Source organism: Pristis pectinata, chromosome 3 (assembly GCF_009764475.1).
Source record: "Pristis pectinata isolate sPriPec2 chromosome 3, sPriPec2.1.pri, whole genome shotgun sequence".
NCBI lineage: Eukaryota > Metazoa > Chordata > Chondrichthyes > Rhinopristiformes > Pristidae > Pristis > Pristis pectinata.
In genome coordinates this window covers 80233334-80249150 of record NC_067407.1, presented here as the reverse complement: position 1 = coordinate 80249150, position 15817 = coordinate 80233334, and the positions used below count along the sequence as shown (strand labels likewise).

Genomic DNA, 15817 nt, shown 5'->3' with positions numbered 1-15817 from the left:
GAGTCAGTGTACAGGAATGAGATAGGATACCTGGTTGAGTGGTGCCACAACAACAACCTCTTGCTCAACATCAGTAAAATTAAAGAACTGATTGTTGACTTCAGGAAGGGGAAGGAGGTGCGAACATGGTGCCAGTCCACACTGGGGGACTGGCGGTGGAGAGAGTCAGCAGCTTTACATTCCTGGGCATTAACATATCGGATGACCCGTCCTGGGCTCAGCACACAGATGCAATCACAAGGATGGCGCGCCAGCATCTTTACTTTCTTAGGAGTTTAAAGAGGTTCGGCTTGTCACCAAACACTCCAATTGACTTCTACAGATATATTGTTGAAAGTATCCTGATTGTTTGCATCATGGTCTGATATGGCAATTCGAATGTGCAAGAATGCATGAAGCTACAGAGAGTAGTGGACTCAGCCCAATACATCATGGCACATCATCCCCACCATTGGTAGTATCTACAGGAGGCACTGCCTCAAGAAAGCAACATCTATCAAAGATCCTCACCATCCGGGCCATGCCATCTTCTCGCAGCTACCATCGAGCAGGAAGTACAGAAGCCTGAAGTCCCACTCCATGAGGTTCGAGAACGGTTACTTCCCTTCAATCATTTAGTTCTTGAACCAGCTGCTACAACTCTAATCACTACAGTTACAGTTTAACAACACTCTGACCACTTCGATCACTTTGCACCAAAATGGACTCTTTCGTTTCTTTTTGTTCTATTTATGGTCTTTCTTGTAAAAATTAGGTATAATTTATATTTATGTTTTTCTTGTTAATGCTGCTTATATGATTCTATGTGCCTGTGATGCTGCTGAAAGTAAGTTTTTCACTGCACCTCAATGACAATCAATGACATATATCCAAGTTAGACTGGTGTACAAAGTGGAATAGTAGTTGAAGGTGGTGGATGTTCCCAGTTGACCTGTCCTTCTAGTTGGGTTCATAAGATGCTGTTGAAGAAGCATTGGTGAGATGTTGTAGCGCCTCTTGTCTACAGGACATACATTGTGTGGAATAAATGTTTAAGACAAAGATGGATACAATTCCAATCAAGTATATTGCTTTCCTCTAGCTGTTGTGCTTTTATACATAAATTATTAACATAGATGTAGTCATACAGCATGGAAACAGGCCCTCTGACCTAACTCATCCATGCTAACTGTGTTGCCCAGCGAGCTAGTCCCATCTGTCCGCATTTGGCCCGTAGCCCTCTAAACCTGTCCTATCCATGTCATTATCTAGATGGCTTTTAAATGTTGCTAATGTGCCCGCCCCAACCACTATTTATGGCAGCTCATTCCAAATACGCACCACCCTTTGTGTGAAGAAGCTGCCCCTGATGTCCCTTGTAAATCTCTCGCCTCTGACACTAAACCTATGCCCTCTTGTTTTTAGCACCCCCTCCCTGGGAAAAAAGACTATGTGCTTTCACCCTGTCAATGTCCCTAATGATCTTATATACCTCTATCATGTCACCCCTCAACCTCCTACACTCTAGGGATTAAAGTTGAGGTCTATGCAATCTCTCCTTGTAACTCAGGCACCAAGTCCAGGCAACATCCTGGTAAATCTTTTCTGCACTCTTTCCTGTAACAGGTTGACCAAAACTGTACACAGTACTCCAAATATGGCCTCACCAGCATCTTATATAACTGCAATATAACTTGCCAACTCCTAAACTCAGTGCCCTGACTGATGAAGGCCAACATGCCAAATGCCTTCTTCACCACCCCATCTACAAGGCAGCAACACTAATTGCTGAACTATAATGCAGCCCTTCACTGAAGGGTCAGGCTAAGCCAAGTGCAGAAGTCCTAAAGTGGGACTTGAACTCATAACCTGCTGACAGGGTGCTACCAATTCAGACACACTATCCACTGCCCTATCATAAGGAAGTTTTATAGAATAAAAAATACATATAGGCCCTCAAGCCAGACTTTAAGTTAAAGAGCTAGAAATTAGTGCCTTCATTAATAATTTGCCATCATGGTTACTTAGAGATATAATGCAAAACACCACTCTCTCTCCACTTCATTGTGCCACTCTCTACCCCTCACTCTGTACTCTAGTCCTCTCATTATCTTCCCCTTTAAACTATTTCTACCCCTCTCTTTTTCATCCCTGAGCTACATCAATCCAATTCCAGCCCCTTGCCTTTTCCCTGCATCACTTCTTCTCATGAGATCCACCAGCCCAGTCACCTGACTCAAGAGCCATAACGGCCCTGCTGGTACTGGTAAAACAGCATTGGAAAGGAGGCTGGTATTCCAATGAATGGACAAACTCTCATTTCAGCCTGCTCTTATCTTAACAACAAACAGAGGGGAGGAAGCATGCAAACATACTCAAAAGGTGAAAGGCACGCGATACGTGATTGCATCCACAACATGTAAACGGACTGCATAAAACTTAAGTTTATCCCCAACCATTTTATATCATATTTTACAAGTGCTGTTTTTTCTAAATTATTTAAGATCAGTGAAAATAGTGCTGCAAGGAGAATGAGAGCATGAATTAATCAGTCCTCTGTTGGTCTGAGCTAACACAAAACTCTGCTGCACATACACAAGTGCAGTAGTTTAGTGGATATGTTTCTGGACCAGTGAGGCACAAAATTGGATGAGAGTTCAAATCCCACATGGCAGGTGGGTTGACTCAAGTTCACTTATTAAATAAACCAGAAATAAAGGCTGTGTCCCATAAGTGACCTCCGTTCCCCCCCCAACAAATCATAAAACCTATTGAGTTTAAACAAACAGATCCAACAGCTCATTCCAATACAGTGTGAGAAAATCCTGGGACTGAATATTCCAATCAGCAGTAACTCATGATCTTACTGAATGGTGGAGCCAGGTGGAGGGTCTGAGTGGCCTACTCCTGCTCCTAATTTGGAAGCGTGTACGTCCACTGCGATTTGGCACTGTGTAGAAATTAGGGAGACACTGATTGCATCAATGGGGAGGTTGCTGCCGAGGTCAGTGGCGGGGCTGACCCAATTGCTGACTGCATGCTTCTATCTAATACCCCTTCCTTCTTGTTAAAATAAAAAGGAATCGGTCAAGCAAATAAATAAAAACTGCAAATGCTGGGAATCTGGAAACACACAGGAGGTCAGGCAGCATCTGCCGAAAAAGAAACAATTAACGTTTTGGGTCCGGGACCCTGCATCAGAAGTCTGATGCAAACAGTGAAAGCTCTGAACTTCATTTTTCAATGCTCTATAGCTACAAGCATGGTGCCAGAGGATTAAAAGAACCTTGGTATCATGGGTTAAAAAGGGAACAGAATGATTAATTATAGACCAGTCAGATTATCAGCAGTGGTGGGCACATAACTGAAAAAGTCCTAAGGAAAATACAAGTTACCATTTAGGAAAGCACAGGTTAAGGAAGTCCTGAAGTAAGGTCCTGACCCGAAACATTGACGGCCTGCTTTCCTCCATGGATGCTGCTTCGCCTGCTGAGTTCCTCCAGCACCATAGTGTCTTTCATTAAGGAAGATCATTAAGCATGGTCATTAAGGAACTTGTTAAGCAGTCATGTCTGACTTATGATTGTATTTTTTATGTTAGTGATAAGGGGGGATCAAAAAGCATACCTCATTCAATGTAGTCTACATGGATTCTATCAAGGTGTTTCACAAACTCCCATGTGGCAAGTGATCCAGAAAGTAAAAGCCCATGGGTCCAAAGGAAAGTGGCAAGTAGGATCCCAAAATCTATTTAGTGGGAGAGAACAAAGAGTAATGGCTGAGAGGTGTTTTAGTAACTCATTGGCAATGGGGTTCCATAGGACCAGTAACAGAAACCTTGTTTATTGTGGTATATATTAATGCTTTAGACTTAAAAATAAGGGAGCATAAATTAAGTACAGATGATGACAAAATTTGCAGTTTGCATAACGGTGAAAGAAAATGCTGTAAGCTTTATGTAGATATAAATAGCTAGATCAGGTGGGCAGAAAACTGGAAATGGAATTGAACCCAGAGAAGTGTGAGGTGATGTCATTGGGAAGGACAGGCAAGGCAAGGAAATACCAACAAGTGTAGAGGGATCCTGAACAGATACACAGATACCAAATGTCATGGGGCCAGCATATTATGTAATTAAGATAGCCTTCAGGATATCCTTCAGGATATATTGGTCAAGACATACAATACAAGGGCAGAGGGATCATGCTGGAACTGCCCGAGGCTGAGGGAAGAGTACTGAATCTTAAACATTCCCTCAGGCTTGAGGATGATTTGCTTGCATTCTAGTTCTTTAGGTTTCAATGTGGCTGAAGAATCCTGTGGGGGACCCGCAGACACTGTCGCTTTTGGGGTAGGATGGGCTTCTAAGGACAAGACAAACCTGAGCAAATTTCCACATTGCAAGCTGTTATAGATATACTGGGACAGATTAGCTGGAGGCACACTTCTGTTTGGTGACTATCGCACACAATTGCACAGTAATAGCATGCATGTATTAAAGCTTCACCAAGTTGGCACTCTTTTGCTGTTGCTGCTCCTAGCATACTTTTCAACACCCTCAATGAACCAAAGCTGGTACTTTGACATCAGGATTGGCAGAGTGAGAAATGTGCACTAGTTAAATACATATACAGCTGATGGCCCAGGGCCTAAAGGACTCCCAGTTCTCAGCTGCTAGTCTGATCAGAGTTTACCCATGAGCATGGTTTGAGTACCACACGATGCTGGGTGTCCTCAGCATGAAATTGGTATCTTATCTCCACAAAGACTGATGGTGGGCACTCCAACAGTGAGTTCAGATCCATCTGTGACAGATGGCCCGAGGACAAAGTCAAGTAGCTCCATTTCTCCATGCGGTGACCTTCTCATCATCAACAGCAGCAGCCACCTATGTCCTGCAAAGATGGGCCAATTCAGTCAGTGGTGGTGCTACTGAGCCACCCCTGACACTGGATACTGAAGCCTCCGCCCCAAGTACATGCTGTGCCCTTTCCAAGCAGTATCCAAGAGGGAGGTGTACCAATTCATCAGCTGAGGATGGAGGCACTTGGCAGCAGGGGAAGATTATTTATCCTCATTTGACAACATGCCAAACAAGTTATTAGGGTCTGGAGTCACTGCTGAAGTCCTCCAGGGCCACCTGTACACTCGTGTGCTGTCACCTATGCTAACTCTGCCCTGCTGGTGGTCCAAGGATCATGGTGGAGGAGTCTGTGATGTTGCCCTAAAGGTCTAATTCATTGAGTGTGACCATGTCAGATGGTGGCTTGACTGGTCTGTGGGACAGCGCTCACAAATTTACACACAGATTCCCAAATGATTATGTGCCTGACTTTGCAAAATTAATTGGGCAGTGCCTGCCTGTGCCGTATTCAAATCCAATTCCATGTGGTCTGTGTTTTTTTTCTCGTCTTTTGTCATAGCAATTTTGTGGTTTGCCAGGCTCTTTCTGAGAGCTGTTAAGAATTTGGGTTCTGGTTAATTGTTCTGGGTCTACAGTCACATATAGTCCCAACCAGATCAGGACAGCAGATCTCCATATTGTAAAGGACATTAGTGAACCAGATGGTATTTTATAACAATCCTCTAATTTAACCATTACTGGCACTAGGCACTAGTACATATGTCATAGGAAAGGTGGATAGGAAAGCTTTAAGAGGGATTAGAGGCCAAACATGAGGACATGGGATGAGCTCAGATAGACAACTTGGTCAGCATGGACAATTTGGGCCAAAAGGCCTGTTTCCATGCTGTACGACTCTAATAGTTTCCTCTCCTGCAGTGGTTAGATTTTAACTCATATTTCCTAATCTTTAGTCCAGGCCTCTTAATTACTAGTCCAGTAAATTAACCACTGTTTCTGTGATCCTTGAATGTATGACCACCTGACTTGGAGCCGAAGTGTTATCCTTTGAGCAAAGGCTAATAAAGTCACAAGTAGAGCTTGATCAACTGAACTAATATGATTTGTCCTGGACACCCATTCCTTCCAAAGCATTGAAAACAAAATCAACACATTTCTCCTTTTACAATATTAACATAGGTGAGACAAGAACTAAAAGCCAAATACTACATACCACCTTTCATCATGCCCACTTCATAGCATTTACGTAGCCTGCAGGCTTGGCAGCTCTTCCTCCTATTTTTGTCAATTGTGCACTGGTTAGTGGCAGGGCACATGTAGTCATTGTGTCCTGAAATGAAAGGAGATATCACAAGTAAATCTCAACCACTCTGTAGTTACTTAAAGCAACAACAATAAACTCACAATAAATTTATACGTGCCTTTGATGCAGTAAAACATCTCAAGGAGCATGATCAAACAAAATTTGGCACCCAGGTGACACAAGAGATATTCAGATACCTGATCAAAAGTTTTATCAAAGATGTTGGTTTTAAAGGAAGAGAATCTCAGAAGGAGATTCAATATGATGCAGGCAGGGAATTTCTGACATCTAAAGACAGCTCTTGGTGATGGAGTGATGAAAATCAAGAGAGAAAAGGAATTCATAATGCTGAGATTCTACAGAGCCTGAGGCAAGGGGGTTTAAAAATGAATGAGAACAGGGCTTGGTGAGACCAGGTGCAATGGGGAAATGGGACTGAGCTTTAGGAGAAAATATGCACACAATCATTATTTACAGCTTCTGATTGGGAAAGAGTTGAAGATGCAACATTCCTTCAGTCAATATGCACTTACTGACTCGCTTCCCTGATGTGCACCTAGGTTAGTAGTAGGGTTTCTGAGGTCATTCCTTCACTCACACATGGATGCCCTGTCCTTGACGTTCTCCAGCATTAATATTATTGGACAGAGAGCAGAATGGGGAATGCCTACAATTTGCTAATGTGCCACTCCCACTTGAGCCTCCCACCACTGTGTAAAAAACCAAACCATTTGTCAGAAAAATCAATCAGGCTGGATTTTGCATGCAGAATCCAAGATATTGCAGGCTCCAGCCATGCCTCTTTGGCCCAAATTCCTAGAGGTCAGTGTAAGCAAGCACTTCAAGAGCCCTCAATGGAGCCTCAGTCCCTCTCCCACCATCACCACCCCCAGTCCCCCCGGTAATCACTGGGGAAGCACCATGTCCATGAGCCAATACATTACTGTGCAAAATGCAATGAAACTATTTGCTGCGCAGCAGCCACCTGTTTATTGCAAGCATGCAATGTGGGTTTGGAGATGGCAATCGTAGCCCAGGAAAGAATGGAGATGGGGGCATTCACAGCTTAGCAACCAATGCAGCTTTGGATATGACTTGTGCGCTGGAAGCCTGCTTGCAGGAGCCAACTGCACCAGCCTCCAGAGAGTGGTCCGGATGGCACCTACAATGTGCAAGTTGGCAATTCTGGACCTACAAACCCACTGCAAGGCAAGGATACCTGCAAGTTCCCTTCTCTTCTCCGAATCCGCACAATTTAGATCCAACTGTTCCCACTTCTCCTTCCTCCACCCAGATAGGCCCAGATGTTCTCATTATTTTCACAGTAAGAGCAATGTCCCATCACTGCCCCCTTTCCATCACCTGCTCATCAAACTCTCTGAAATTTGTCTAGTTATCAATAGCTCAGCTGTTATTCTTCACCCAAAAACCTGATTTCTGCCAAGCTTCTATAGTGATTTCGATAGCAAGTAATTCCTTTTTTGAAACTGGTAAATGGTGATTTGAGAAAAGAGTGAAGAATCTGTGCTAAGTTGCATGATATCCTAATTATTTCATGGAACTCCAATATAAAAATTCCATGAGGATTTCCCCCACTCCGACTCCCTATCTCTCCCACAGCCTCCCCAACCCCCGCCCCCCCGGCACCAACCAACTTGAGCCATGCCTACTCGAGGAGATACCAACCTCGATCAAAACCTGCAAAGCCAAGGTGGAGCATGGACTGATCCCACTAATGCTCTGTAAAAGTTGGGGGAAAAAAAAACCGGGGATGGTTTAAGAGATGAAAATCAGTCACCTTGTGTAGTGGTGCTTGTAGCAGTACACTAACACTAATACCCTTACATCTTGGGAGTATTCAGCATAATTCTTGTTTCACCGTTATAAAAATATATCAAGACTTGCAAGGACATGTGTAAAAGAAAGAATAGATTTATAAGCATGACACCAGAATTGAGAGATCGTAATCAGGAACAGGCTGGGACTTTTTCCTCTGGAAAGGAAAAAACCAAAGGGTGACCTGATAGAGGTCATCAAAATGATGAAAGGTATTCAGTAGAGTAAATGCAAAGATGATAGTTCAAAACCAGGAACCATAAAACATGCTAATAACAAACAATGTCCAGGAAATACGTCTTTACTCAGGGGCAGTGAGAATGTGGAACTTGTTACCCTGTGGAGCAGCTGAAGTGGTACATTAGTACATCAGCAAAAGAGGATGTTGACAGGTTAAGAGTGGGAGCATGCTCATTAACCAGTGAGTGGAGGTAAACTCTAAAGAACTCTACAGAACATTGATGCTACTGCTCGTTCATTGCTTATTTTTTATAACCAGGCAAATGGAATCTCTGCTTTTGGGAAGAAGAGTGGATTCTCCCAAAATACCAACTATTGAACCTCTTACTGGAAGAGGCTTCTGAGTCTACTTATAGTCAGATTATTTTATTGAGTTTGGAGAACAAAAACACATCATCACAACTTAAAAAACAGAGCTGCTGAAAGTACAGGCTATTTCTGCCTATTTTCATATTTAAACCGATTCCCCTTCCAATATTATTGCACCCAGCACAGATTTGAAAGATCAGACCAAACTGTACACTGCACAAATCCAAATAAAAAATACATGACATTTGAAGTCAAAAGAGATAATAATTAAGATAGAAGAAAATCTTATTCTCCCGGTAAGAGCAAGCAATCTGTATTGGCAATAAAACTCAAATGTAGCAACAGAACCCTGACAGAAACAAGATATCCCTGTTGTTTCCGCAGCAGACAGCTATAATGTACAGTAATAAAAATGTTCAAAGGATTTGCCTAGAGTTGAGCACCATATCTGCTTTTAATAAAACATCAATGAATCAGTAAGAACTACATCTACCCAGGATATAGAAGTTTATTCGCTTACCCACATACCCCCACCCCCAACACAGCAGCCAATCAGATACTTGTTTTCCGTAAAAGGAAATCTGCTTTCAGGAGTCAGTTTTCTAATGAAACTGAAATAACTGATTAATGAACCACCGACAAAGGTTTCTATATTTATACTAGTATTTCAGTTTTGGTCAAATCATTTGTATTTAATACAAGCTCCTTGGAAAGTTCCCCATTGAAGTCAAAAGCAATCGCAGCATTGGTGAGTCAGTTTCAGGCAATATACGAGGTGTGGTGCTCAAGAATGCAAGCAAAGTAGGGAAGCTCGCTTGCAATTTCAGCCAGATGTCTCCATCAATGGTGAGCAGGAAGTGGTATCAGTAATGCACAACATTAACCTCCAAATCACTGTAGGAACTGTGTTGTGACAGACAACTTATTCAATAATTCAATAGGGAACGCATCATCCCAATTCATTTGGGGGTAATTCCACAGGACCAGGTGAAAATGTGGCTCTGCTCCACATACGGTATTATCCTCCATGAACTTCAATGGCTGGGAGGAAAACCAGTGTTACATCCATTCCTGACACCTTCCTGATGGGTGGATGTTGAAATCGCCCTTAAGGAATGTTCCTGTTCGGGACTGAACCACAGGATCAGTGGCATCATTAAGTGGTACATGTTAGCTGGTCAGTTTTCTGTTGGGTACACCTCAGCTCCCATCAGTCCCTTTCCCCTGCAACTCATTCTCTCACACAAGGCCATCAACTCCCCTCTGGTTCTTTAGTCACTTACCTACACTACAGAGTGATTTACTGTGGCCACAACCCTCCAGTATATCTTTGCATTTTCATATTTTCTTACAACATAGAAGACCATTCAGCCCATGAAGTCTATGGCAGCTCCCACAGCAATCCCATTCCCCATTTATTTCCCTGCAACCTATTCTCTCCCACATGCCCATCAACTCCATCCTGATTCTCCCACCACCTACCTACACAATATTTTGCTTCAAAGGCCATCCACTGGTGCCTTGGCTAACATTCAAATCCATTAGTACTGGGAATTAGAAATTTAGTGCAATCCCCTGGGCTCCACGCCACTACCTGTGAAACCTCAAAGCCAAAATCCAGGGTATCAATCAACCTACCAACCAGTAGGTGGGAGGAAATCATAGCAGCCAGGAGGAAAAACACAGTCACAGGGAATAATGTGCAAACTCCACACAAATGATACCAGAGGTCAGGATTGAACCCAGGTCACTGAGGCATCAGAGCCAACTGCTGTGCCCTGAAGGCTTGACACAGGTAAAGGGCTTTGTGTCAAGTCAGCACTTTGAATAAATCAATGAGAGCTTCTGTCAACCTCCCAGGATGAGAGCAAGAGGTGAGCTCTCCCAACGTTCCAGTGCTCCTTGCACAATGAGCAACCACAGAGATATCAGTCCTAGGTTAAGTGCAGGAACTGTGGGCACTGTGACCAGATTGATTCATAACGAGCAGCCCACAAATCCCCAACAGCTGGACTGACATTTGACAACAATGATGGATTTGGTGCCTTCACCAGGCTTCAGAAAGGTCTACCTCCAAGCTGCAGTTGCTCGTTTCAATGATGTCCAAGCATGTAGGACAGATTGAAGGGCTTTATGGAGACAGGTACCCTGGACTTTGGCTTTGTGAAGCTCAACAGAGAGTGACATGGAGCCTCAGGAACCTGGTTAAATCCAGTCAGCTCGTAAATGTATATCCAATCCCCAGTTTGAATGGATGCAGCTGATGGTCACAGCATCAATAGTTAAAGCAAAAAAAAAGTGTTTTTTGATTTATTCATTTTTTGAAGGAGGTTGCCACAAGTAAGACCACAATTTATTGCTCATCCTTAAATTGCCCTTGAGGAGTTGGTGGTTAGCTGCCGTCTTGAACTGCTACAGTCCTTCTGGCGAGGTTATTTCCACAATCCTGTTGAGTAGGATGTCAAGAATTTAGACCTAGTGGCAATGAAGGAACAAGGGTGCCAATCAACCCTTGATGATATTGAGTTTTGAGTGATGTTGGAGCTGCACTTATCCAGGTGAGCTACCGGGAGGGGATATTTGAGCCATTGGGAAGTGATTTAGTCATCACAGAATACCCAGCTGCTGATTTGCTTGTAATCACAGTATTAATGTGGTCGATCCTGTTGAAATTTTAGTTAATAGTGATGCCAAAGATATTGATGGTGAGAAACTCAGCAATGGCAATGCCATTGAACATGAAAACTATCTGTTTAGACTCTCTTGTTGGAGACAGTCTGGCAAATGATACTTGCCACTTCAAGCCCAAATGTTGTTCAAGACCCACTGTAGGGTTTTGAGATTCCTGATCCAGGCAGATTCTCTAATGTAGTACTGAGACAGCCTTGAACTATCAAAGGCAGCATTTTTAAGAGAGGCCACCAAAAAGAGGTTTTTTTTAGCTGATATAAAAGGACACATAGCATCACTTTGAAGAGCAGGAGGTCCTTCTTGGTGTCCAAGTTATTTATTTTATGCCCAAACATAGATTATCTGGTCATTATCACATTGCTGCTTGTATGATCTTGCTACAGGTAATTTGCTATCATGAATCTTACACAACAGCAGTGACGGAATTTCAAAACTACTTTACTAATCTTAGAGCACTTTGGGATGTCCCAATATCATGACAGGCACTATAGAAATGCAAGTCTTCTAATTTAGGATTGAACAAATGAATTGGGAATTCCAACACTTTCAAAATCTCAAGGTTCTCAAACCAACATCAAAAAGGGGGACTTTTACAATTTAGCACTGTGCCATATCTGCTGAGAAACTATTGTATGACCACAATTGTTCAACTTAGCGCTTCCTGTTTAATTTTACTGAAGTTATTGAAAATCGCCGACTCTGGGGATGCTTTTCCCCCCACCTAGCAGTCTCAGAAGCAAGACTTCAAGATGAAAGAACAAAATCAGAAACTCTGACCTAGGAGATGCAGGTGCAACAGAACTGAACCATCTAGGCTTCAGAGGTCACCTTTCCAGGTTCACCAAGTTGTGGTGAGAGAGAGACATGTTCTTAGGATTGAACTCAGTCTGAGACACTAACATTGACAAATTCTCCCAGTCAGTGTGTGTGTAAACTCAAAAACTCCACCTCAGATAGTTATCCTTCCTATACAGCCTCTCAAAATTTGAAACAAACTTTGTGAATGTGTGTGGTTCTGGCACATGAAATTAAGGAAACATTCAGGGTTATTTTAGGTGCTTCACTAAACATAAAAAGAAACAAGAAGGGCTACCTAAATCCAAAATATGTACATCTGCTGCTATTTTCTGGATGGATTGCGAGAAGGAGTCCTCCAAGGTGGAGAGGAGGGGCATTTCATTCAGCAGTTGTTCACAGCGGCCAATCTCATGCCACTCTGATCACATATAGGTAGTCACATAATTGGCCCACACACACACACACGATTGATGCCAACCTCAAGCACAGGTTTTTCAAGTCCTGTGTAGCAATTGAGTGGATAATTATTCATATTGACTGTACAATTCCAGTAGATATAAATAGACAAACAGTCGCAATTAGAATATTTAAAATTGATTATTTTATCATCTAGTTTATTTTCAATTGGTTATCTTTAGGATTCTTTATAGTCCTGCAGAACTTCATATTTCCATGGGACCAACAGAAGGAACATTTCAAAGGGCAAGTGGTAAATAGATTATCAGCTTCCTACCACTTGTTGAGCATACGCCCAATCAGTCATTCTACCCCGAGTTGATACAAGCCATTCTATCTGACCTCGTTGTACAGTTGCTCCCCATCACACTCCACCCATCCCAAGACTCCAGAGAGTCTCACTTGCCCAAAGCCAGAGGCTTCCCGCAGTTAAGTGGAACAGACAAAACAAAGCATCTTGGTGGCGTCTGGATTGCTGATGGTTGAGGGTGACCTGCCCCACGTAAAGGCTGGGAGATTCCAGCTGCCAGTGCTGTGGTGAAGGAACAGGGAATGGGTGGTCAGATGGTTGCTGGTTCAGTGAATGCCAGGACCTCCACTGGTCCAGCACCTTTCAAGCTGACAGTACAAGTGGCAGCAGGTTTGGTAGGAAGTCCCCTGTTTGGTGAGCTGGCTGCTTTGGCCCATTGCAGAGTTTTCCAGCTTCTTGCCAGGCAGTAACACTGCATGTGTGCTGCTCAGAAAAACTTCAGTGCTTACTGTTGAGCTCCTGCTGTCTGGCATGCTCTCCCTCCATTGAATCCTTCTCCATGCTGGTCCCATCGGTGAGCCCAGAAGGTCAGCATCACCCACAGATTGATGATGCCAATAATAAAGGCACCTCCAGCCTCCAAAAAATGTTTTCAACCTCACAGGCAAGGCAAAAACACCCCAATTCCCTCCATTCAAACAAAAAAATATCAGGGTGAAGCAAGACAAGAGTTTATTTTCATAGAAAATGTGAGATGTGAGATATACTTCAGGTCAATTACCCTTCATCAACCTGAAACATTAACCATGTTCCTCTCTCCACAGATGCTGCCTGACCCTGCTGAGTATTTCCAGCACTTTGATTTTATTTCAGAACTTCTAGCATTGGCAGTTTTTGCTTTTCCAAGAGTTTATTTTAATTGATTGGGGTCTTGGAAGCATGACATGAAATAAGCCAAAACAGCTGACAAATAAAAACATACAACTTTATGATTATAATGAAAAGAAAATCTATCCAACTTACGTTTTAAAATAGAACTAGCCTATTATATCTAATTTTTCCTTGGTTATGTTCTTCAGATGTATCTAATTACAGTATTGTATAATTTTCTTATATTTTCATGGGCTTGGCACTGCCGGGAGTTGTTACAGAACAAGGTGAAATGCAGTGTTTGCGATAATCTTTGGGCATCAGTTTAAAACGAACACAGCAGTGTACTAAAATTTAAAAAAACACTTTTTTAAACCCCCAACCAAGCTAAATTAACTGCGGTGCTGCTTTTCAATCTGATGGCCAGGAACATTTGCCCATAAACATGGACATAAACTATGCCTGCAATTCGCAAGATGCCAATGGTAAGATTAAGGTGTGAAGTAGTGAGATACCATACAACTTGGATGCACCCAGGGGAAAATGGCATATCAGCACATGGCTCTGATCAGATCGGGCAGTAGGACAGGAAAATCAACTTAAATCATATTGCCCATTTGTTTTTACTCCTAGCACAATTTTCCTGGCCATCTATTTGGAAGGCAAATGCTGCAAACTGCCAGGCAGTTTTGTAAATACTTCACAGTATATGCCATGCAACAACTTAATTTTGTTAAATATTGTTGAACAGGATGAACAAAATTTAAAGTCAGAGCCAAGATATAATGGGTAGATTATAAAGTAGGAGTTTTAATATTGCCAAAACATCTCAAACAATGTTTGTTACTCAGTATGGAAACAGAAAAACATCTTGTTTGAATATGGTACCGTTATAGCAGTTCATGTAGTGGAAATTCACCCTTGCAGAATTCACAAATCACCACCAAACATATGAAATACAGAATAAAAATAACTAAATAAACACAAAATGCGACAGAAACAACAAATGTTGTCCATTTTTGTCATAGGTTTGCATTATGGAAAATCGCAATGTGGACAGTTTTCAAGGATTGCAACCCCTCCATAACGTGGGGGTGTACAGTATATTGGTAATAAGTACTGGATGGGAAATGCAATTTAAATTCAAATGAAAGGAGAAATTTTATTACATTCAAGAGGAACTCCTGTCTCTACCTCACCTTAGCACTCTGTACTAACTCAATGTATCTGCACTGTGTAATGAATTGATCTGTACAAACTGTATGCAAGACAAGTTTTTCACTGTACCTCGGTACAATTGACAATAATACACTAATTCCAATACCACTTTTGTGTTACCCCTGCTTCCTCTTCCTTCACATATCAGCCCCACTGCATCCACGCAAACAGAGCCAGTCACAAGAACTATTTATTCTCCCCGTGCTCTCCACATCTCCTTCTAACATTCATAATTCCACACATCTAGATATTGGCACTGTTACATCTGTGATCATGAGCTATCACTGAGACACTGGTGCCAAGCTATGCTTTGGTGACACTACAATGCAGCATATTAATGCAGAGGTGGAAACAGTGCAGAGGGAGGCAGGGCTGTTTGGCAACAGAAACCCCACATCATGAGATTTTAAGGGCCATGCATTATTTGAAGGTAACTGTATGATAAGGCTATTGTGATCACTCAGGAGAGACATCTGCCCACATAGCAGATAGTTTCTTGGAGTCCATGGAGGAAGATCAGAGCATTTGAATGAACAAACAATTAAAGTGAAAGAAAGCTTCAAGAGGGAAGAGAGCACTCTTCCCTTCTAACACACTTGGGATTCCGTCACTGTTGGGAACAAGGAGGGCAGATGGGAACTGACGCCTCCTACCAGCAAAAATAGGAGGAAAGTAGTGAACACCATGAAGGTGTTCATCCAGTTCATTAACACATATAAACAAGGTAAGCTCATATCAGTTTCAGGGGTAATGAAGGTAAATGCTGACAGTTCATAATGACTTGAACTGCAGATTCCCAGGCCATTGATAGAGGCTTATTTTGCTTTGTCAATACCACAGATCAGTTGCAGATATGGTTAGAGAAATGGCAGATGGAGTTTAAACCAGCCAAATGTGAGTTGTTGCACTTTGGGAGATCAATGTAAAGGACAGTACACTGTTAACGGCAAGATCCTTAACAGTGTTGATGTACAGAGGCATCTTAGTCCAAATCCAAAGCTCC

The 15817-nt window shown here is 42.5% G+C and overlaps 1 protein-coding gene across 4 annotated transcripts in view; it reads right to left on the bottom strand.

The window, feature by feature from the left end:
• The window catches only part of esr1 (estrogen receptor 1), a 130593-nt gene that overhangs the window by 65303 nt on the left and 49473 nt on the right, over positions 1 to 15817 (bottom strand). For 3 of the 4 annotated variants that reach the window (XM_052013151.1, XM_052013154.1, XM_052013153.1), the window contains exon 3: positions 6057 to 6173. In XM_052013151.1, the coding sequence (XP_051869111.1) occupies positions 6057 to 6173 (117 nt within the window). The remainder of the gene's footprint in view (positions 1 to 6056; positions 6174 to 15817) is intronic. The other variant, XM_052013155.1, reaches the window with a different exon arrangement.